This window comes from Erinaceus europaeus, chromosome 6, assembly GCF_950295315.1.
Source record: "Erinaceus europaeus chromosome 6, mEriEur2.1, whole genome shotgun sequence".
In the NCBI taxonomy this organism is placed as follows: Eukaryota; Metazoa; Chordata; class Mammalia; order Eulipotyphla; family Erinaceidae; genus Erinaceus; species Erinaceus europaeus.
In genome coordinates, this window is record NC_080167.1 from 15866709 (window position 1) to 15891183 (window position 24475).

Genomic DNA, 24475 nt, shown 5'->3' on the forward strand with positions numbered 1-24475 from the left:
TGATATCTGGTTCTTTCTCACTAATAAATAAATAAATAAAATCTTTGAAAAAAAAAAAGAAAAGAAAAGAAAACAAGAAAAAAATGATGGAGGGGATGGATATGGGGGCAAAGGATGAGAGGCAAGGAAGAAACAGAAAGAAGAGAAGTGGGAGGGAGAAGCTTCCTAAATACAAAGTGAATTGTACCTACAATATCTTTCCATCGAGAATAATTCTAGAGGCAGCCAACAGCACAGCTGTATACAAGACGCTGGTTACTGTGCAGCAAACCCTAACAAAGGGACTTTGCAAAGTTAACCCAATTACCAATTAATGTGATGATAACATTAACTATCGATTGTCTTTTGGAACCCTACGGCAGCAGGAACCTCACATCTCCACTATAGAGGCTCTACTTCCCCCAGTCCTGGAACCCTTGGATAGGGCCCACTTTCCCGTATGCCTCTCCCAATCCACATCAAATAATATTGCATCTGCTGATCACAACCTAACCAACGCAATGATTGCCACCTCAACATGCTTCACTTCAGACTGTGTCCAGAGACTTCACGTGTGGAATGACAACCCTTCAGCTTCATTACTCGGTGAGACCTTTCCTTTTATAGCACACTCTAATTCCATCTCAGGTGGTTCACTTTCTAACAAAATCCCAAAACCTAGATATACACCAGGTTCTGTGAGAGAGAGCATATGTTCACACGTATCTGTAAACTACTGCAAAATATATACCTGAAAGCAGAAGTACACTAGAGTTTGCAGTGAGTACCCCTCTAACACTTCCTCTTCACTATTCCAAGCTTTGGGTCCATGATTGCTCAACAATTTGTTTGGCTTTGTATGTTAACTCTCTTTTCAGTCCCCAGGTTCCAGATGTCATCAAGATGCCGGCCAGGCTTCCCTGGACTGAAGACACCACCAATGTGTCCTAGAGCTCCGCTTCCCCAGAGACCCACCCTACTAGGGAAAGAGAGAGGCAGACTGGGAGTATGGACTGACCAGTCAACGCCCATGTTCAGCGGGGAAGCAATTACAGAAGCCAGACCTTCTACCTTCTGCAACCCACAATGACCCTGGGTCCATGCTCCCAGAGGGATAGAGAATGGGAAAGCTATCAGGGGTGGGGGTAGGATATGGAGATTGGGTGGTGGGAATTATGTGGAGTTGTACCCCTCCTACCCTATGGTTTTGTTAATTCTTTCTTAAATAAAAAAGAAAAAAAAAAAAGAATAATTCTGAGGGGGTCTGGTGGTGGCGCACCTGGTTGAGCGCACGTATTATAATGCACAAGGACCCAAGTTCAAGCCCCCGGTCCCCACCTGCAGGGGGAAAGCTTCATGAGTGGTGAAGCAGGGCTACAGGTACCTCTCTGTCTCTCTCCCTCTCTATCACCCCCTTCCCTCTTGATTTCTGGCTGTTTCTATCCAATAAATAAAGATAATAAAAAATTTTTTAAAAGAATAATTCTGGGGGCCAGGTGGTGACGCACCTGGTTGAGCACATGTTACAAAATTCAAGGACCCAGGTTTCAGCCCCCAGTCCCCACCTGCAGGGGGAAAGCTTTATGAGGGGTGAAGCAGGGCTGCAGGTGTTTCTCTGGCTCTCTCCCTCTCTATCTCCCCCTTCTCTATCGATTTCTGGCTCTCTCTATCCAATAAATAAATAAAGATAGTTATAATAAAAGGGGGGAGTCGGGTGGTAGCGCAGCAGGTTAAGTGCACGTGGTGCGTAGTGCAAGGTCTGGAATAAGGATCCTGGTTCGAGCCCCCCAGCTCCCCACCTGCAGGGGAGTCGCTTCACAGGCAGTAAAGCAGGTCTGCAGGTGTCTATCTTTCTCTCCCCTCTCTGTCTTCCCCTCCTCTCTCCTGTCCAACAATGATAACATCTATAACAACAATTATAACTACAACAATAATTTAAAAAAGGGGCAACAAAAGGGATAACAAATATAAAATTTTTTTAAAAGGATAACAATAATAAAAAAAGAATAATTCTGGGTGGAAGCTGGGTTTGAATTAACTTCGGAGTGAAAGGTAAACCTCAAGAGAATGTTTTGGCACAGTGAATATATGTTAAGTTAACTGGGCAAATATTTTTATTACTATTATTAATCTAGATAATTCCAAACCTCCTGGGAGAAAAAAAAGGGGGGGCTAGAGTAGATAGCACGCAATGGTTATGCAAAAAGACCCTCATGTCTGAGGCTCCAAAGTCTCAGGTTCAATCCCCAACACCACCATAAGCCAGAGACGAGCAGTGCTCTGATAAAATAAAAATAAAATAAAAAAAACCTAACATAGTATGAAAAGTTCAATTTCCACTAAACCCACAATTAATCCTTGATTCTAACAGTTAACATCAATAAGGGAAGATTTTTCTTAACGTTCTTTACGCTGTCATCAGGGCTTCACTGCTGAGCTGACTTTTTCAGATAGAGGAAAAGAAACCACAACACCAATGCAGGCTTGCACCTGGGTTGTATGCATTGGAAACAAGTATACTATACAGGTGAGCTATATCGGCAGCCCCTTTTAAGTTTCTTTAAAAAGAGAAAAGGCGCGTTAAGCACAAAGGCCATCTCAAGGATCCCGGTTCGAGCCCCCAGCTCCCCACCTGGTAGGGGAGTCGCTTCACGGGAGGTGAAGCAGGTCTGCAGGTATCTGTTTTTCTCTCCCCCACTCTGTCTTCCCCTCCTCTCTCCATTTCTCTCAGTTTATTTAACAACGATGACATCAATAACAACAATAACTACAACAACAATAAAAATGCAACAAGGGCAACAAAAGGGAAAAGAAAAAAAGAAAAAAGGCAGGAGCCGGGCAGTAGCACAGACGGTTAAGTGCACGTGGCACAAAGCACAAGGACCGGCGTAAGGATCCAGGTTCCAGCCCCCGGCCCCCCACCTGCAGGGGAGTTGCTTCACAGGCGGTGAAGCAGGTCTGCAGGTGTCTTTCTCTCGCCCTGTCTTCCCTCCTCTCTCCATTTCTCTCTGTCTTATCCAACAACAACAACAAGAATAACTACAACAATAAAACAACAAGGGCAGAAAATGGAAATAAATATTTAAAAAAAAAAAAAGCATAGCTGCACCAAGGAAGAGCCTGGGATCACCTTTTCTCCTCTTCAAGTTGATTGAGTAGCTCCACCTTCTCCCTATCGGCTGCTTCCACCATTGTCCGGAGCTGGTCCATCTTGGCCTCCAATTCCAAGACATGCTGGGGAAGGCAAAAATATCAGTGAGTGGCCTCTTTATGGCTCAGAGACAGACCTAAGGAAGCCTCCAAAGAGCTTTGGCTAAGTGGGATCACGTGAGTTGGCACTTTCCTACAATCGTTACATATAAAATGTTGTATCTTTATTCTCAGTAGCATTTCTGGAAGCTAGATAAGAAAACAAGAGCACTATCAGAGCAATGGAGGGCAATGTTAAAATACCTCTCATCTATTCTGCAACATATGCAAAGAACAGTCTACTAGAGTTGTAATGCCTGGTAAATGCCTACTAAAAATCTTTACCTATCAGACATGCCACAGATCAGACATAAAGACCAAGAATAGTAAGGCAGACTCAAGAAGAACAAAATTTCATCTTTCTGATGATGCAAACTGATATCCAGGTCATAGCTTTTGAACAAGCCCAGAGAAGACATTTATATTCATTTCCAGTATTCTCAAGATTAGTTCCTGGGCTCCAAGTACCAGGTATGTCAATCAGCCTCCTCCCTCATCTCCATCTCCAGAAGTTCAGCTTCGAACCCATCACCATTGTCACAAGGTCAGCACCAGACTTCACCTGGTCATGTCCGTCCCGGGCAAGAGCTAGCTCCTGCTCTATTTCCCCCACGTGGCTCGTGGCCTTGGCCACCTCTGCCCTCTCTAGATCCCGTTCAGCCAGCAGCTGCTCAATGTGCTGCTGCTTCTCCTTCAGAGCCTCCTGCAGGGCAGTGGTGCCGGAGATCTTCCTGGCGTAACGGGAGGATGTTTCAGTCAACTGCAAAGGAAAGTTAAAGAGGTGAAGGGAGATGACGCTGGCAGGGCAGCAAGGAGGGAGCAAAGCATGCATGGTAGGTGTCTCCTCAAAGCACAAAGCAAAGCACTGCCCAGCTCACAGAACTGCTAAAGGCTTTTCATCAAGAAAACAAGACAGCATTTGGCCTGTCTGCAAATTTCACACAGAACATATCAATTTAGGAGGCTAGAACAATACAGAAGGTGTGTAAAAAGGAGAGTAAGTGGCTCAGGTGGCAGATTCTTGTAGGAATTGAGAAAAATGCCACAGAACAGATGTAGCAAGGTTCTTTAAACTCCATTTCAGGCCTAGTTATCTTCATACTATGACATTCTGTTAATTAACCTTTTGATCCTCAGGCTTGGAGTGGGGGCTTCTTTCAACTTCTTAAGCTTTTAAATACCATTAAGTAACCAAGAAGTCACCCTTCAATTTATTAAATAATTGAATCTTTATCAGAATCCTCACCTTTCTGTCAAAAGCAAAAGCAGACATTTCACACAATTCTAGCCTCAAGCATCTGAATCTCGATCATCAGAGAGGTTTATAAAGACAAACTTAAGAAGAAAATTTTATCTGCCTTGAAGAGTATGGGTGAGTGTCCATGCCCACAACTGGGTAAGGAAACAACTAAGAAAAAGTTCATGGGGATGAAGGAAAAAAAAAAAAAAGACAGAGAAACCTAGGGATAAAGGAAAGTAGGAAGTAAAATGGAAGAAAAGAGAATGAAAGGGAGCATGAGGAAAGGTTGAGATAGTCTGTAGGGATGAGGGGTGGTGGGGCTGCCCTCTGTTCCTCTTTGCAGTTTCACTAGCCTAGCTGCTCCACCTTGAGGCTAACAGTCATGTGAGAACAGAGAAAGTAGTCTTCTAGTAAAGGTTAGCCAGTAACTGAGCAACCTGAGTAATATTCTTTCAAGGTAAGCTCCCAAGGCTGAAAGTAGTTGAGGCCTCATCCCTTGACAAGCATTTGTCTAAGGCCAATTACACTTAGTCATCACTGGCTCTAGTTCAATTCAGCCTGATTTAATCTTCTGCAATCAAAACCTCATTTGACACTTGTACGCTCTTCTCTTAATCAGACTATCTGAGCCCTCAGAGCAGATTAAAAGTGAGACACTACCATCAATTAATAGGCCATTTGATAACAATGACAGTAAAGGAATCCAAACAAATCCAAATTGTCCTTTGTTGTTTCTATTTAGTGAAAGTTTTTGAATTACACTATAATATTGTGTGTGGGAGGGGTTATTTCTAGTATTTTTATTTAATGTTTTAATATCTTTATTTATTTACTTACTTATTTGTGGGTAGAGACAGAGAAATTGTGAGGAAAGGAAGAAAAAGAGACACACCTGTAGCACAGCTTCACCACTCATAAAGCTTCCCTCCTGCAGGTTGGGATTGGGGGGCTTGAACCCGGGTCCTCACGTACTGCAATGTGTGTTCAACAAGGTATGCCACTACTTGGCCCCTATTTTTATTTTTTAAATGTTTATATGTTGAGAAAGACTGACAGGGAATCGGAGGAGAACTCTGGCATATACATTCCCAGGGATCAAATTCAAGGCTTCATTCTTGAGAGTCTAACTCTTTATTCATTGTGCTATCTCCTAGGTCACAGATTCCTATTGCTTTAACCATCTGACCTTGATTTTCCTATTTCATCATATAGTTAAATTACACTTTCTCATACCAACATTTCTTCCTGAATATTAATGCCTTCAGAGAGACACTCCATGTCAATGTACAAACTCAGTGCTAAAGACTCTTTTAAAAATCAAGAGAAACACTGCAATACCTCTTGGACACAGTACAAACTACTACTTGACGTAATTCAGTTTCAGTATTAGAATATTAGATTGTACACGCCTTTTTTTTTTTTTTTTTTTTTTTTGCCTCCAGATTTATTGCCAGGGCTTGGTGCCTGCACCATGAATCCACTACTCTTGGAGGCTATTTTTTTTTTTTCCCTTTTGTTACTCTGGTTGTTTTACCATTGTTGTGATTATTGTTATCGTTGTTATTGATGTCGTTGTTGGACAGAACAGAGAGAAATGGAGAGAGGAGGGGAAGACAGAGAGGAGAGAAAGATAGACACCTGCAGACCTGCTTCACCACCTGTGAAGCAACTCCCCTGCAGGTGGGGGACCAGGGGCTCGAACTGAGATCCATCTGCCAGTCCCTGTGCTTTGTGCCATGTGTGCTTAACCCACTGCGTTATCACCCGACGCCTTGTACAAGCCTTTCAAAGAGGTCAGGACTTTTCAAAACTCTGTTCTGGAGACTGTCATGACAAAGAGCAAGTACTCTGCAAAAAAATAAATGTGGCAGAGGAAATGAGGATGGCAATATCCAATAAAATCTCAGGGTAGGACAAGATGTGCAGTACTCAACAGGAACATACACCCTTTTTGTTTGCTTTTCTGTTTTTCTCAGGAGGATTTATTGCTGGGACTTGGTGCCTACATGACTCCACTATTGTGGGCTCCCTTGTTTTGATAATAGGGGGTGACAGAGGGAGAGAGCACACCTACAGCACTGCTCCACTAGTGAAGCCCCCTCCACAAGTGAAGACCAGGGGCTTTTACCTGGGTCAACAATAGTAATGTGTGCATTTGACTGGGAGAGCCACCACTTGTAACATACCCCAACAGTAAGTAGTTACAGTTTTCAAAGAATAAATAAATGGGCCAGGAGGAAGTTCACTAAACATAATGTAAACTTTCCCATGCCTGAGGAGTACCCATGTTCAAGCCCTCAGCACCAAGGGGAAGCTTCATGAATGGTGGAACAGTGCTGTGGTATCTCTCCTTACTCTGTCTTTAATTTACCTGAAATGAAAAGGGAACATAACAATATGCCAGGAGCAGTGGAATCATGCAGGTATACAGTCCAAATGGCAATAAAAATAAAGGAACAAAAAGATTTTTTTTCTTTCAATTGTTGTGTACCATATTTTTTATTATCTACTAATTGGTGGAACATAATAAATATTAAGTTGCTCGTACCAAATTATCTAATAAGTAGAACAGTGGCCTTTTTTTTTTTTTTTGGCCTATGGGAAACTATGGAAAAATACCTGAGGGTTGGGGAAGTCGCTCACCAGGTAGGGCATAGTCTTTACTGTGTGTGGCCCAGCTTCATGTCCTGGCACCAAGTAAGAGCTCCATTACACCATGGGAAGTTACAGTTCTGTGGTACCTCTCCCACTGTCTCTTTCTGTATGAAAAAGGTGGCCCAGGGACGATGAAGTTGCATATGCAAAGAACAAGTAGACACTAAAGACGCTGTGAAACTAGAAAGCTTACACATATCTGTGTACTTTAAGAGCATGTTGCAGGGGCCGGATGGTAGCGTACCTGGTTGAGCACACATGTTACAATGTTCAGGGACCCAGGTTCGATCCCCTAGTCCCCAACTGCAGGAGGAGGGCTTTGCAAGTGGTGAAGCAGTGTTGCAGGTGTCTCTATGTCTCTCTCCCTCCACCTACCCTCTCAATTTCTGACTGTATCTATCCAATAAATAAATAATGACAATTTAAAAAAAAATTTTTTTAAAGATCATGTTGCATTGAATATATGCATATATGTAGTCTTTAATATATATTGAATTATACTGCCATGGTATAGTTCTAAGAAGCAACACAGTAATTCTATACTCTTAGCACATGCTCATGGTAAATTTTAAAAAAGATATATTAACGTACTAAGGAGAATGGCTGAGAGAAAGAACTAGAGCATTACTCTAGTATATAAGATGCTAGAAGCCCAACCTAGCACCTCATGCAAGTTCAACATACTCTATACACTGTTCCTTCTCCTGGGCCATGCATGGTGATTTTGGTTTATAAACTATACCCACTCATAAAGGCATACAAAAATAAACTGTTCTACAGATAAGAATATTTAATTTTTGCTTGGTCAGTTTTCTTCACTGAATGAGGTAAAACAGAAGACTCAGCACTCATCTGGAAGTAAGGACAGGTGCAGGGAGAATGCATTATTCAAAGAAATATGACACTTAGAATTACAATGTGAGGGCTGGGGAAGATAGCATAATAGTTATGCAAAAAGACTTCAGTGCCTGAGGCTCTGGCTTTTCTTCTAATGCCCAGTATCATCATAAACCAAACCTCAGCAGTACTCTGGTTTAAAATATATATATATTTTACAGCATAATAAAAATTACTCCAGAGAGAATTTCTAACCCAGAGTAGACACTTCTGTGCATTTTTTTCAGGATTAGAAAAGTAGATTCATGTCCATATTAGAGCTTACAGGTCATTCCAAATACAGCTTTGGTCAGAAGTTTCTTCACCTCCATTATGTTTTTGTCAAAATTTTCTCATTAAAGTTTATCAGTAACTTATTGTAAGGATGTACACTTTTTTTACATGAGAAATTAAACAGTTCAATGTAAGAGGAAGAAAATTAAATAGTTCAAGAGAAATTAAATAGTTCAAGAGAACTATTTCAAGAGAAATTAAATAGTTCAAGAGAAATTAAGTAGTTCAAGAGAAATTAAATAGTTCAATGTAAGAGGAAGAAAACCTATCTGGCTGACAGTGGAACACAGTCCCTACAGAAAAGAAAGACTCCACAGTCTGTACAGTAACAACAGAAGAGAAGGCAAAATTCTTTTATTTATTTATTTCCTTTTTGTTGCCCTTGTTGTTTTTATTATTGATGTAGTTACTGTTGTTGTTATTGATGTTGTCGTTGTTGGATAAGACAGAATTGGAGAGAGGAGAGGAAGCCAGAGAGGGGAAGAGAAAGACAGATACCTGCAGACCTGCTTCATCACCTGTGAAGCAACTCCCTTACAGGTGGGGAGCCTGGGGGCTCGAACCGGGATGCTCACGCCGGTCCCTGCGCTTTGCACCACGTGCGTTTAACCTGCTTCACTAACTTCCGACTCCCTGAGAAGGCAAAATTCTAACAAAGACCAGCAGTCACTCCAAAATCAGATAGATCACTCCTGCCTGTGGTTTGCCATCAATCTGCAGTATGATCTTATACTATTTCAAATTTAAATTTTCGTTTACTTCAGAAAATAAACCTCACTCTCAGGCAGAAGTTTAGAAACAAGATCAGAAAAAAAAAAAAAAACCACAAGTAGAACCTGAAATGGAATTGGCATATGTCACCAAAGTAAAAGGCATCAAAGTAAAAGACTCTGGGGTGGGTGCGTGGGGAGAATACAGGTCCAAGAAGGATGACAGAGGACCTGGTGGGGGTTGTATTGTTATATGGGAAACTGGGGAATGTTATGCATGTACAAACTATTGTATTTACTGTTGAATGTAAAACATTAATTCCCCAATAAAGAAATAAATTTTAAAAAAAAAAGACTCTGGGATGGGTGGGTGGAGAGATTACAGGTCCAAGAAGGATTCAGAGGACCTAGTGGGGGTTGTATTGTTATATGGGAAACTGGGGAATTTTATGCATGTACAAACTATTGTACTTACTTTTGAATGTAAAACATTAACTCCGCAATAAAGAAATAAAAAAAGAAAATAAATAAGGGCAGGGAAGGTGAAGAATTGCTTTGATCTGAGTAAACCCAAAATTAAGGGACAGATTTAAGTGATACCTATTTTAAGAGGAAGAGGGAGTAGGAGATGGGGGTGGGGGGAAGAACATGGCTTTTTCCTAGAAAACTTTAAGAAAAGGTTAGGACCAGAGAGGGCTCTTCATTCCAGTTACACTGGGACCCAGAATTCTGGCGACCAGAAACCTTTGTTTTTGCCATGTCGCTGAGACAGAAGAGAATTTAGAGAGTACCTGAAGAAGTCAGGAATTGGTTTCCCTTACCTAAAAAGGAAGAGTTTGAAAAAGAAAGGATGCCCAGAAGTTGTAACAGGTGTGGGTGTGGCTTAGAAAGGAAGTGTAAGCAGGGGCCTTAGAAGTACATAAAGGAGGTCAGCTTCATCAATTTTATTGCCTTTTTGTTCACGTTTCTCTGTGCAAAGACTTTGACTTTTCCTGAATAAAAGCTTTAAAATGCCTGAAAGTCATGCTTTTCTCTCCAATTCTTTGTTAAGTTAATATGATGGACAAGTAAACATTGGGGAGAGAGAGACTCAACCTCTTCCCAGTCACAATTTCTAATCCCAGAAATTTCTCTCTGCACCCTCTGGCCCAAGTGAAAAACTCCACGCATTAATTGCTTTAAGTGAGTTAAACTATACTCACAAATTTTTTGTGAACCATGGTCTGGGAGGTGGCATAGTGAATAAAGCATTGGACCCTTAAGCATGAGGTCCTGAGTTCAATCCCTGGCAGCACATGTACCAGAGTAATCTCTGGTTCTTTCTCTCTCCTATCTTTCTCATGAATAAATAAATAAATCCTTAAAAAAAATCTTTTGTGAACCTGCCATTTTTCAAAAAATATTTCTTCCCAAAAATTAAGTCAAAGTTTTTGAGAAAACGGATCTTTCATTTTTTTATTATTCCTGTGCCCAAAAAACAGCAGAGAAATCATTCAGTAAACTAAGGAGCAGCTATTATAGATTTACCAAAACCTAGTATATCTTTTTTTTTTCTATAAAAAAGGAAACACTGACAAAACCATAGGATAAAGGGATGTACAATTCCACACAATTCCCACCACCAGAACTCCATATCCCATCCCCTCCCCTGATAGCTTTCCAATTCTTTACCCCTCTGGGAGTACGGACCAACAGTCATTGTGGGTTGCAGAAGGTGGAAGGTCTGGCTTCTGTAATTGCTTCCCTGCTGAACACGGGCGAAACCTAGTATATCTTAAAGACTTACTCTGAGGGATTGTTAAGATATTTCTTTCTATCTCAAAATGACATTCCTGTGGAGGTCTTTTTGGTAAGGTTCAGTTTCTTCATATGAAATAGAGTTTCACATGGAAGCTAAAGAGAGCCAGAGAACTACCCCACTTCACCACGAAGCACCACAGTTGAGCTAGAAGCCTCAGGCACTATAGCTGTGTGTTCTACCACTCATGTTATTTTCCTGGCCTCATTTCATGAGATTTTTATCTGTGAAACTTGTATCTTCAGTATAAGCACAAGTGGTGGTTCACAGTTCTTTTCCTTCTCATCATCAGGACTTCACTGATCCAGACTTTTCCAGAGACAGAGAGACACCACAGCACCAAATCTTCCTCCCATGCAGTAAGCACCAAGCTGGAACCTGCACTGAGCACACGGCAAAGCAGGTGTACCATCTGAGTAAGCTATTTTGCCAGCCCCGTTCACAGTTCTTAAAGCAAAGCAGATGCACTAATAGTGGGCATTTATGGTGCCTGGCAGGTAGAGATATGCAATAAGGAAAAGGGAGCTTACTAGTCCTGTTCGGCTGGGCTTGCTGCTCACAGATGAAGCCACGGAGCTCATGGAGCTCAGAGAAGAGGCAGAGGGGCTGCGCTTCAGGCCAGCAGGAGTGGTGGCCATCACTCGTCTCACAGCGGCTGCCTTCGCTTTGGCTGGCGTGGTGGACGGGAAACCAATCTTGGTAACTTTGTGGACAGGAGCAAACAAGCCATATTTGGGTTGACACTGGAAATACCTTTAGAGAACAATAATGAAAACCAACTCAATTACAAGAAATAACAACTATCAGTGATAAACTTTCCTGTCTCATAACTTCTAACCACTTTGCTACCAAGAGGCTATAATAATGCATCAGTGTGGAGCATTTACATATAAGAGGCTGATAAATAATCTCAATAATGTTTAAGAAAATACCCCAACAAATTATAATATTATTGTATACTGCAGCAATTCCCATACATGAGAAGTTGATCCCTGGCACTGAATATGCCAGAATTATGCTCTGGTTTTCTCCTTCTCCCTCTCTCTCTTCTTTGTGAATCTTTTTAAAAATAACCATGAGAATATGCTAAGAATACAGAATAAACTTTTGCCTCCTGGAGACACATCTTGGCAATATAACCACATACATATATAAAAAAGTTCTTTTACATAAATTGACCTGAAAGTACACTGGTGTGGCCACGCTTTCTGGTTTCAGAAATAAATATTTCTAAATATGTCTGATAAATGTAAAGCAGAGAAGTTCAGTAATACAATGATCCCAAATAATTAAATAAGGGTAAAATGAAACTCAATAAGCACCCAGTGCTGGTAGATTCATTAAAATATATGTGGGGGGAGTCGGGCTGTAGTGCAGCGGGTTAAGCGCAGGTGGCGCAAAGCACAAGGACCGGCATAAGGATCCCTGCTCCCCACCTGCAGGGGAGTCGCTTCACAGGTGAAGCAGGTCTGCAGGTGTCTATCTTTCTCTCCCCCTCAGTCTTCCCCTCCTCTCTCCATTTCTCTGTGTCCTATTCAACAACAATGACATCAATAATAACTACAACAATAAAACAACCAGGGCAACAAAAAATAGAAAGAAATATGAAATATATATATGTGGAAAAATAAGGACTAATAATGTCAGTTACAGGACTCACACTGGATCTCATGTGACTAAAGAGATGTATGTTTTAATATTAAAGGATCATTTCAAAATCATTAGAGCACCAAGAAACTTTTATCTCCTCTATTATTATTGCTTCATTTAGTAGATAAAGCTTATGTGCTTATACAAAACTTGCAGTAAAATTTTAAATAAAATGTTAACTAAATGTAGCACTTATTTTTAATTTTTACTTATTTTTTTTAATTTTTTTAAAATTTATTTTCCCTTTTGTTGCCCTTGTTGTTTAACATTGTTGTGGTTATTAATGTCATCGTTGTTGGCTAGGACAGAGAGAAATGGAGAGAGATGGGGAAGACAGAGAGGGAGAAAGAAAGACAGACACCTGCAGACCTGCTTCACCGCCTGTGAAGCGACTCCCCTGCAGGTGGGGAGCCGGGGGCTCGAACCAGGATCCTTCTGCCGGTCCTTGGGCTTTGCGCCACGTGCACTTAACCCGCTGCGCCACCGCCCGACTCCCAATGTAGCACATTTTAATCAAGCTATTAGTTAACATATTGTATATTCATAAAATTGTACTGAGGGCTGGGGAGACAGCATAATGGTTATGCAAGACTTTCATGTCTGAGACTCTCCAGGCACCACCCTAAACTATAGAGCTGAGTAATGATCTGGTGTCTCTCTCTGTCTTTTGCTCGCTCGCTCTCTCTCTCTCTCCCTCTCTTTCTTTCTCTCTCTCTCATTAAAATAAATGTTGGTTTTTTGTGGACTTTTTTTTTTTGCACTTGAAGGTCCAAGGCCTTCAAAATATTTTCTGCAGGGAACTCTTCCTACACTTGCTTGTAAAAATTTAATCCTTATCTCTGAGAGGCAGGAATGGAGGCATTCTCATCATGAAAGGTTTGCCTGCCTTCTGTTCACCTGCCACAGAACCAAGCTTGTATCATCAGACATGAAACATATCTTTTTTTTTCCATTTTGTTGTTGTTAGTGTTGTTCAATAGGACAGAGAGAAGTGGAAAGAGGAGGGGAAGACAGAGAGGGGGAGAGAAAGACAGACACTTGCAGACCTGCTTCCCCGCTCGCAAAGCGAGCCCCCTGCAGGTGGGGAACCAGGGACTCAAACTTGAGTCCTTGCACATTTGTAGTGCGTGCACTTAACCAGGTGTGCCACCGCCCAGGCCTCTATCTCCCACTCCCCTCTCAACTTCTCTCTGTCTTATCAAATAAAATAAAAAGGGAAAAAAAGGGAAAATGGTCATAGTGCTCTCTATCACCCCCTTCCGTCTCAATTTCTGGCTGTCTTTAGCCAATAAATAAAGATAATAAAAATTTAAAAAGAGAAAAGGGAAGAGAAGCATCTGCAGATCTGCTTCATAGTTTGTGAAGCACCCCCAGGTGGGAAGTGGGGGCTCAAACACAGGTCCTTGTGCATGTGTGTGCTGTGTGCTCAACCAGGTGTGCCATCACCCATTCTCCAAAACACAAGTTACATCCTTCGCTTCACTACCCTACTCAGAAACCCACTCACTCAGTATCAAGAGGGAGAGAAGCACAAGACTTCCATGCCTGAGGCTCCTGCATCCCAGGCTCAATCCCCAGCACCACCAAAAGGCAGAACTGAGCAGTGTTCTGGTCTTTCTCTCAGTATCTCTCTCACTAAAATAAAGTATTATAAAAAAAAAAAAAAAAAGGAAATAAAAGGGAGAGAAGCCCAAAGGATGGCATATTTCCTGCCTTCTTTGAAAAACAAAGAATTCCTAGAAATACTAGTATAATAAATTGTGGGTAACATCATTACATATTTGTCTAACTGTGTAATGAGTGGTCCATAGTGGGTACACCACCAAGAATGAACCTAACACATACTATGGACTGTGAATGATAGTGATGTGTAGTAGTAAGCTCATCCATTGTTAAGAAATGTACCAATTGGGAGTTGAGAGTTAAGCACACATGGCGCAAAGCGCAAGGATTGGCTTAAGGATCCTGGTTCGAGCCCCCAGCTCCCCACCTGCAGGGGAGTCTCTTCACAGGCGGTGAAGCAGGTCTGCAAGTGTCTGTCTTTCTCTCCCCATCTCTGTCTTCCCCTCCTCTCTCCAGTTCTCTCTGTCCTATCCAACAACGACAAGAATAATAACTACAACAATGAAACAAGGACAAACAAAAGAGAATAAATAGAAAGAAAGAAAGAAAGAAAGAAAGAAAGAAAGAAAGAAGGAAAGAAAGAAAAATGTACCAGTTTAAGATGTTGAGAATGATGAAGGTTTCGCTTGTCTGGGGCAGAAGGGATACAGATATACTTTCCTCTCAGATTTGTAGTTATCCTAAACTTGTCTTTAAAAAAAAAAAAATAGGGGGCTAGGCGGTAGCTCAGTGGGTTAAGTGCATATGGCACAAAGTGCAATGACCAGCTTAAGAATCCCGGTTTGAGCCTCCAGCTCCCCAACTGCAAGGGACTGCCTCAGGAGTGGTGAAGCAGGTCTGCAGGTATCTGTCTTTCTCTCCCCATCTTCCCCTCCTCTCTCCATTTCTCTCTGCCCTATCCAACAATGACGATTGCAATAACAATAATAATAGTAACTGCAACAATAAACAACATGGGCAACAAAAGGGACTAAACGGCCTCCAGGAGCAGTGAATTTGTGGTGCAGGCACTGAGCCCAGCGAGAACCCTGGAGGCAAAAAAAAAAATCTGAGGCTGAGAATGCAACTCACTATAGAACACATGCCTCACATATAAAAGGCACAAGATTTTACTCCTGGCAATAACAACAACAATATCTAAAAAAAAAGAAAGAAAAGAAAAGAAACTTCATTGAATGCTTGTTCAGAGACTACTCAGATGAACTAAACATAAAGTCAAAAGAATAGTTCTTGAGGCCAACAGGGAGCTCAACGGGCACAACACACAAACACCCTGCACTCAACTCCCTGCAGAACATGGCAGAACTCTCAAAATATATGGGACAGAGCAGAGGAAGGGGCATAGTGGTTATGCAAAAGCCTTTCAGCACTTTCATGCCTGAGGCACCAAGTGTTCAATCCCCAGCACCACCATAAACCAAAACTAAGCAGTGCTCTAGTAGAAGGGGGGAAAAAACCTTTAAAAAAATTTTTTGTATTTATTTATTTAATAAAGACAGCCAGAAATTGAGAGGGAAGGGGGAGATAGAGAGGGAGAGAACCAGAGAGACACCTGCAGCCCTGCTTCACCACTCGAAAGGCTTTCCCCTTCCACGTGGGGGCCGGGAGGCTTGAACCAGGATCCTTGTGCATTGTGACATGTACGCTCAACCAGGTGAGCCACCACCTGGCCCCCCCAAAAAAAAGACTTTCAGGCCTGAGATACCAAGTCCCAGGTTCTATACCTAGGAACATCATATGCCAGAGCTGAGCAGTGCTCTGGTTTAAAGAAGAAAAAGGAAAAAGAAAAAGAAAGGAAAAAGAAAGAGAGAGTGGTTAAAAACTGGGTTGGGAGCAGCCCTCAAAGTGGAATACTGGACAAATTATTTGACTCTCAAGCTTGAGCTCCTAAGATCAGTATCAGGCAACACAAATACCAGAGTGATGCTCTGGTTCTCTCTCTTCCTCATTAATAAATTAAAAGAAACAGAAGGATGAATATGGGATGATCTCACTCTCAGGCCGAAGTTGAAAAACAAGACCAGAAAAGAAAACACAAGTTGAACCTGAAATGGAATTGGAGTATTACACCAAAGTAAAAGACTCTGGGGTGGGTAGCTGGGTGGGGAGAATACAGGTCCATGAAAAATGATGAATGAAATAGTGAAATATTGTAAAAAAAAAAAAAAAAAAGATTTGTGTTTCCTCTTCGCTCTGGACCCTCTCTCTCTCTTCTCTGTGGCCCGCGCACTACAACATCTGGCTCTACAACAATAAAAGAAAGAAGGACGAATGAAAAGAAGGATTTCATTAGCTTGCAAAGCAAATGAAAGTTGGGAAACTGGGTGGTAAATTTCAAAGTGGGTTGATGAGATAGGTCATTTGGATAACATATATGGTACTCAGGTTTGAGACTGGCCCCCACTGCATTGGAGACAACTTCAATGATCATCTCTTATTTCTCAGATAATAAATAGTGCAGCAAACAAAGAAAAGGAAGTGGGTTCTGGCTTTATACAGCATAGCTAGAGTGGTATCATTATGACTAAAGCAGGGCAAAAGAACTAGGTCCCCTTTGAATTCTGTTGGTTGGGTCATAGGCAAATGTCCACAGGGGAGAATAATATGAGACTGTGCCAGGTTACAGGGGCAAGCAGTTATTGAAGCGAACCAGGAAAGAGAGATGTGTGTAGGCTCTCAAGAGAGTATGTGTAAAAAAAATAATAAAATAAAAATAAATAAATTAATAAATACATTTTAATTGGGCTGGGAGGTGACTTAGCAGTATTGTGCCAATGCAAGATTCACTCCCTAGCACCACATTAAAAAGGAAAAAAACAGTCCTGATATGAGCAGGGGAACAGGAGAAATGAGCAGATGAGATTCAGCAAAGAAAAGTGCCTCACCCATTTCCATCTGATTATATACAGTATCTAAGTACATTTACGTGAAAAAAGACAAGATGTAGCACAATTCCATACAAACCTTGTTCCAGCAACAGCCCCATCATTCTTCCCAAGAGGCTCATCTAACTCCACACCACACCACTCCCCTTTGGCAAAGTCTGTCTCCCCAAGAAACCGGACTACACCAGCCTTTGTGCCACCAACCTGAAAGAAGAAAAAGTTACAATGAACTGATGAACATAATTTAATAACTTAATCCCTTGTGGTTGCAAGCAATAATTAAACACTGTAATCTAACCTCCTATCAGAACCTTCTCTTCATCTGTCTAAAAATTTCTCTCCGATGGCTGGCAAAGTGTGCCTGGGTGAGTTAAATTACTAGAGAGAGGGGCTACGGCGGTAGTGCAGCCGATTAAACGCACGTGGCGCAAAGCGCCAGGACACGCATAAGGATACCGGTTTGAGCCCCCAGCTCTCCACCTGCAGGGGAGTCGCTTCACAGGCGGTGAAGCAGGTTTGCAGATGTCTTTCTCTCGCCCGCCATTTCTCTCTGTCCTATCCAACAACGAACGACATCAATAATAACAATAATAACCACAGCAAGGCTACAACAACAAAGGTAACAAAATAGGGGAAAATGGACTCCAGGAGCAGTGGATTCATGGTGCAGGCACTGAGCCCCAGCAATAACCCTGGAGGCGCAAAAAAAAAAAAGTTACTGGAGTGAGCTGATTCCTAACATTCTAGTAATGAAAGAACCTATAATGTGTAGTCACTAGGGCTGCCCACTAAATTATCCCTTGCCTTAGAAAAAGACTTTTCCACTTCAGAGAGATTTTCCTCCTTCAAAAAGAGATAAATGGAGAGAAGAGGGGAAGACAGAGAGGAGGGTAGAGAAAGATAGACACCTGCAGACCTGCTTCACCCACCGCCTGTGAAGCAACTCTCCTGCAGGTAGGGAGCCGGGGGATCAAACTGAGATCATTACAACGGTCCTTGGGCTTTGCGCCAGGTGAGCTTAACCCGCTGCGCTACCGTCAGACTCCCTGAACTTTATTTTTTAAAATTCCTTCTTATAAGGAAATTACTCTACAATCCAATGAAAACATTTGTACTGTCTATTGCCGATGTTCTGCTGCTAGAAACTACTGAGGGTGTATATCAGTATAATAGTCAGTGACCAGGTTACATTATTACAAGTTACTGAACCATGAGGATGTTTCTATCACCTAGATTTTAAGACTATGGAGACTGCTATCATTGTCATCTTATTTGAAAGCTCTGTTTATTGAAAATCAAAATTGATGAGCTCTGGAATTCAGTTTACTATGGTAGGGATCATTAATATTTTTTATAGTTTTTTTAAAGTTTTTTTTATATTTATTTTCCCTTTTGTTGCCCTTGTTATTTTATTGTTGTAGTTATTATTGTTGTTCTTGATGTCATCGTTGTTGGTTGGATAGGACAGAGAGAAATGGAGAGAGGAGGAGAAGACAGAGAGGGGGAGAGAAAGACACCTGCAGACCTGCTTCACCGCCTGTGAAGCGACTCCCCTGCAGGTGGGATCCTTTCGCCTGTTCTTGTGCTTTGCACCACTTGCGCTTAACACACTGCCCTACCGCCCGACTCCCCATTAATATTTTTTAAAGTCCAGGCTAATTTACTTGGAATTATCAGAAACTGAATAACATAAATATGAAAACAGCAAAAGGCTAATTTAAATTTTTTTTAATTAAACTGAATAATAAAAAAATATTTATTTACTGAGGAGAGAGAAAGAACCAGACATCACTCTGGTACATTTGCTTCTAGGGACTGAACTCGGGACCTCATGCTTGAGAGTGCAATGCTATATCCACACCACCATCTCCTGGAGCACTTTATCCGAATTTCTTTTAGTTTACTGTTCTTTTTCTTTTCTTTTTTTTTTAAGATTTTATTTATTTATGAGAAAGATAAGAGGAGAGAGAAAGAACCAGACATCATTCTGGCACATGTGCTGCCAGGGATCCAGCTCAGGACCCCATGCTTGAGAGTCCAAAGTTTACCACTGCGTCACCTCTCAGACCACTAGTTTACTGTTCTTACCATCCTAAATTCCGAAGACCAAAACTAAGTTTGTTTTTAGTCTTGCTTTGTAATAAGACATTTTGTGTACAAGTTTTCTCTGAATATAGCTTTCAGTGAGTTTAGAATGAAGTTTTAAACTTTGTTTAACCCTCTGCTGAGGAAGAAAAATGTTTAGGACTCAAGATTATACACTTTTTCATCTGAAAGAGGAACTCTGTTAAACTGACTTAAAGCTCTGAAGCAGCTGCACCAGGTGGTGGTGCAGCTGGTTGAGTGTACATGTTACAATGCGCAAGGACCAAGGTTCAGGCCCCTGGTCCACACCTACAGGGGCAAGCTTCTCAAGTGGTGAGGCAGTGCTATAGGTGTCTCTCTGTCTCTCCCTATCTTCCCCTTCCCTCTCAATTTCTGGCTGTTTCTATCCAATAAACAACGATGATGATGATGATGATGATGATGATGATGATGATGACGACGACAATGATAATAATAATGAACTGAAGAAATTATGACTTAAGGTACTCTAGGAATGTCATGGGTGACTGAAGCAGCCCTAAGACATTTCAGAAACCCCCAGATGTCACTCACTGAGGAACTCTGTTGAGTCCAGCACCAAAACCCCAACACCTGGCAGGATAAGGCAGCATTCAAGAGACATTTGCTGGCTCAAGGAAAGGCAACTTTCTGACAAGACCTATAGAGAAAAAATCATGTCTACGGCCTAATCACCCTGAACACGCCCAATAGCATCTGATCTCAGAGAAAAAGTCATTTTCATGCACACCAACTAAAGAAAAAGCTATGACATAGCTGATATAGGGGTATCTCTGACATCTTAGAATCAAGCAGAATAACAAATATGCTAACATAGAGCAGAGGCTCTAAAATTAGACATCAAATGCCATTTATTAGTTAACTATTAATTTCTCTTTTTTTTTTAACTTAGAGACCCAGGCCTGAAAGTCTTTGTATAATCATCATGCTATCTTCCTTGCCCATTATTTAAGTTAATCAGTTATAAGTGTTAGAGTTTCAACATAAGTAAAATGAGGATGACTATAGTTCTATTGAGTATTAGATAAAAACAATCTACATGCGCAGATGGTGCAAAGCACAAGGACCGGCATAAGGATCCCAATTCGAGCCCCCAGCTCCCCACCTGTAGTGGAGTCGCTTCACAAGTGGTGAAGCAGGTCTGCAGGTGTCTATCTTTCTCTCCTCCTCTCTGTCTTCCCCTCCTCTCTCCATTTCTCTCTGTCCTACCCAACAACGATGACAATAATAACTACAATAAAACAAGGGCAACAAAAGGGAATAAATAAATATTTAAAAAAACAATCTACACAATTTTTAAAAGAATTATTTATTCATGAGAAAGATAGGAGGAGAGAAAGAACCAGAACATCACTCTGGTACATGTGCTGCCACGAATCAAACTTAGGATCTCATGGTTGAGAGTCCAATGTTTTATCCACTGTGCCACCTCCTGGACCACCATTAACTGTTTAACAGTGTATCTGACCCAAAAAAGAGTCAATATATGTTAACAGTTGTGCCCAACTGAAAGAGTGTAGAAGTTCCACATTTGGTACATCTGACTTTTGAACACTTAGTAGTAGTGTGAGTAACTCATCACTTAATATTGTCAATAGGCTTTTGGATGCTGTAATTTCAAGCAAAGTGACGTAACAAAACTAGGCCCTTCAATAATGTCATACTGTTTGTTGGCTGGGGTTTCTCTCAACAAAAGTATAATGAAATGATGGTAACACACAGTGTTACTTGAGGACTTGCTACAAGCATAAAAACTGCAAATATCAAAGTTTTTTCTGCCCTCTCTTAAACCACATTATTTAGAGCAGTAGTCTAACCAACATCAGACGAGTGAGCAAAGCACGTTAAAGATGATGGAATCTCTTCAGATAAGCTGTTAAATTCTTTGGGGGTGAGTCTAAGTTACTGTCATGATACTGTTTTTCCAAGAGGCGTCTGACAGGCTGTGGTTAGTAAACTCTCTGAGTAAACGACAGGCTTCATCCAGATTAGATAAGTTTATAAAAGAAGACGACAAATAACAGAATAACAACTATTTTTCTAAATACAGGTAAAGTAATATATATATTTATCCTGGGGGGAAAAACCACAATACAAAGCTTAAAGCAGATGATTACTAGTTCCTAAGATAGGCAGGTTTCTTCTACTGTTTGTCCCACCAAACTTGGAGCTCTTGGTTCACAGAACAGACAACATGCTTTTCCTTCCCCTACAAAAATTACTGGTATTTGTTCAAAATATCTTCAAGAAAAAGAAAGTCATGTGAAGTTTGAGTGCTTTACTCCTGTTCCAGATAATCTAGACAATTCTAGTTTGTGTATTTACATTAAACATAAGCAAGAATTTTCAAATCTACATTTTAGGGGGTAAATATCAAACTATGAAAGAAAAAAATTATTATTTTTTTTAGATACAGAGGTGGAGGTTGTGTGTGTGTGTGGGTGTGTGTGTGTGTGTTTGTGTGTACAACACTAAATATTCCTTCAGTGAGACAGAGGCCACGCACAAACCTGATTCTTACACACAGCAAACCAACACATTATCCAAATATACTTTTCAACATAGAAAAATATATTTCTGTGACAAATACAAACTATCAGCCTCTACACTCTCAAAATATGAAAATATGACTCCTAAACAGTTGTCAATATAGTAAAAATTAGAAGTCACTGCTAGAAACATAATTAAGGGAGCCGGGCGGTAGCATAGCGAGGTAAGCATACATGGTGCAAAGCGCAAGGACAGGCAGAAAGATCCTGGTTCGAGCCCCTGGCTCCCCACCTGCAGAGGAGTCACTTCACAGGTGGTAAAGCAGGTCTGCAGGTGTCTGTCTTTCTCTCCCCCTCTGTCTTCCCCTCCTCTCTCCATTTCTCTCTGTCCTATCCAACAACAACATCAATAACAACAACAACAATAACTAAAACAAAAAGGGCAACAAAAAGGGAATATATAAAAATTTTAAAAAAGAAAAAAAATTGAGGGGAAAAAACACAATTTAAGGTTTGGGAAGACAACATAATGGCTATGCAAAAAGACTCACACCTGAGACACCAAAGGTTCCAGGTTCAATCCCTAGCACCACCATAAACCAGAGTTGAGCAGTGTTCTAGCAAAGGAAAAAATCAACATAATTTTAGCTACAAATTCAACTAGAAAAAAACCTAGCCACCATATTCATGTTTGGCAAATTTCAGAGTTTTAAGTTTTTCTTCATTCATACGGCTTATATTTCTTTAGTGCCTAGGTCCTTGGCATATAAAGACAAGACAAAACAAACAAGCAAGCAAAAAACAGTGCTGCTCATTGATGGAGAAACCCTGATAAATAATTCCAGAGACATGTGACAAGCACTCTAAGAAATTTACAAAATGCTGCCACGGGAACAGAAGAATGCCTTTCATGTGAGCTCCTGTGAAAAATAAGGCCACTGATAAATCCTGCTGCATTAATGACTGGGTCCACAAGCAGAAAACAGGAAACATTTCATCTTCCCTGAACTGTCCCGTCTATTCATTATCAAGTCCCACACAAGCCACTTAATCTCACTGTGCCTTGGTTTATAAAGTTATAAAATGTCCAATAAGTGGTGACAGATTATTTCACAGGAATTTTGTGGCCTCTTATCTGTCATAGTCTTTAAGTAGCTTATTAAAAAGGTAAATACAGTTAATTGGTATTTACCATATAGTCATTGAGCACTGACTTAAAAATATTTAAGGAGAAGAAGTTAAAGATAAGGCTTGTGACTTTAACAAGAGGCCGGAAAGTCTCCTCATCTATGGTCATAAGCTAAGAATTTAGCATAGAACACACATTCCCAGACATGGAGACAATCATGTTAAAACAAAACATCTCTAAGTCAGCTGGGTTTCTCAAGAGCCTGACATCATAGCCTTGATATATACAATATATAACTAAAATTAGCACGACCACCTCAGACACATTCAAAGTAACTAGCTACCCTAGGGATTTCTAAGAATCATCAAATGATGATCATCATCAACCCTAAAAAGCTCATCATGTCGATCACACTGAAAGTCTTCCACTAATAAGATCTATGTAATGTTCATGAGGACAAGTGAAGCAGAAAGAGGCTAGTGAGAGATGAAGGACAAATAAAGGTTTGTTATAAGCAACTCTGACCTCCCTTAAATTTCAGAAATAACCAAATCAGCACACCTCAGTGTATAGCATGTTCAGCCTGCCGACGGCCATGACAGATGAGATGCACAGCTCTGGTTTATGATGGTACTTACGGGGGATTGTACCTGGGACTTCAGAGGCTCAGGAATGAAAGCTATTTGCATAATCATTACCCTGTCTTCCTTATCCTTAAATCAAATAATTTAGACAACTAAATCTAGCATGCTTAAATTTGTGTTGTAAAAAAATTTCACTTTTTTTTTTTTTTTTTAACCCAGAGCACTGCCCAGCTCTGGTTTATGGTGGTGAGAGGGATTGAACCTGGGGAAATAGTTCACATTTCTAAGTTGAAGATTTATATTATACACATTAGAGTGAGTGAGTGAGTGAGTGAGTGAGTGTGTGTGTGTGTGTGTGTGTGTATGTGTGTGTTATAGCAAGGCAAAAAGAGAGGGAAAGTGAAAGAGCAAAAATGTCAAAATTTTAGACAAATTTGATGCCTCAAATTGAAGTGACTGGAGTTGAAAGACTGAAATGATAAAGCCTAAAATTTTCATCAGTGAGTATAATAGCTACAGCATCAAGTGTGTTCATGTGAAGCAGGCAATGTTAAAAATAATTTAATCCTCCCAAGAATGCTAGTTTAGTACTATCTTTAATCTCACTTTACAAATAGTGAAACTAAGAAGTCAGAGAACTTACTGAGGTCATGAAGGCAAAGCTGGGACTCAGCTTCTATTTTCATCACTGTTGCATGGCCTCTCATTTAAAACAAAAAGAACCAACCACTGTGTCATAAACTTATACTCTGCCCAAACTACATAGCTAGTTTCGATTTGTTGTGTGTATATATACAAATTCAACAGCTAGAAAAGCCAGTTAACTTCTCTATAAATGAGCAGTCATCCCTCCAGAATGAACTCTGAGCCTGTTCATACATATTTCTTTTTTTTTTAATATTTATTTATTCATTTTCCCTTTTTGTTGCCCTTTGTTGTGTTGTTGTGGTTATTATTGTTGTTGTTATTGATGTCTTCGTTGTTGGATAGGACAGAGAGAAATGGAGAGAGGAAGGAGAGAGACAGAGGGGGAGAGAAAGATAGACACCTGAAGATCTGCTTCACCGCTTGTGAAGAGAATCCTCTAGAGGTGGGAAGCCGGGGGGCTTGAACCCAGATCCTTACGCCAGTCCTTGTGCTTTGCACCACGTGCGCTTAACCCGCTGCGCTACCGCCCGACTCCCTGTTCA

At 40.9% G+C, this 24475-nt stretch overlaps 1 protein-coding gene across 8 annotated transcripts in view; it reads right to left on the minus strand.

The window, feature by feature from the left end:
• Positions 1-24475, minus strand: part of CLIP1 (CAP-Gly domain containing linker protein 1) — a 103274-nt gene that overhangs the window by 72349 nt on the left and 6450 nt on the right. For all 8 annotated transcript variants that reach the window (XM_060193122.1, XM_060193126.1, XM_007539808.2 and 5 more), the window contains exons 3-6: positions 17039-17163; positions 11332-11554; positions 3791-3988; positions 3110-3213 (exon numbers count right to left, since the gene is read on the minus strand). In XM_060193122.1, coding sequence (XP_060049105.1) covers positions 3110-3213; positions 3791-3988; positions 11332-11554; positions 17039-17163 — 650 coding nt within the window. The remainder of the gene's footprint in view (positions 1-3109; positions 3214-3790; positions 3989-11331; positions 11555-17038; positions 17164-24475) is intronic.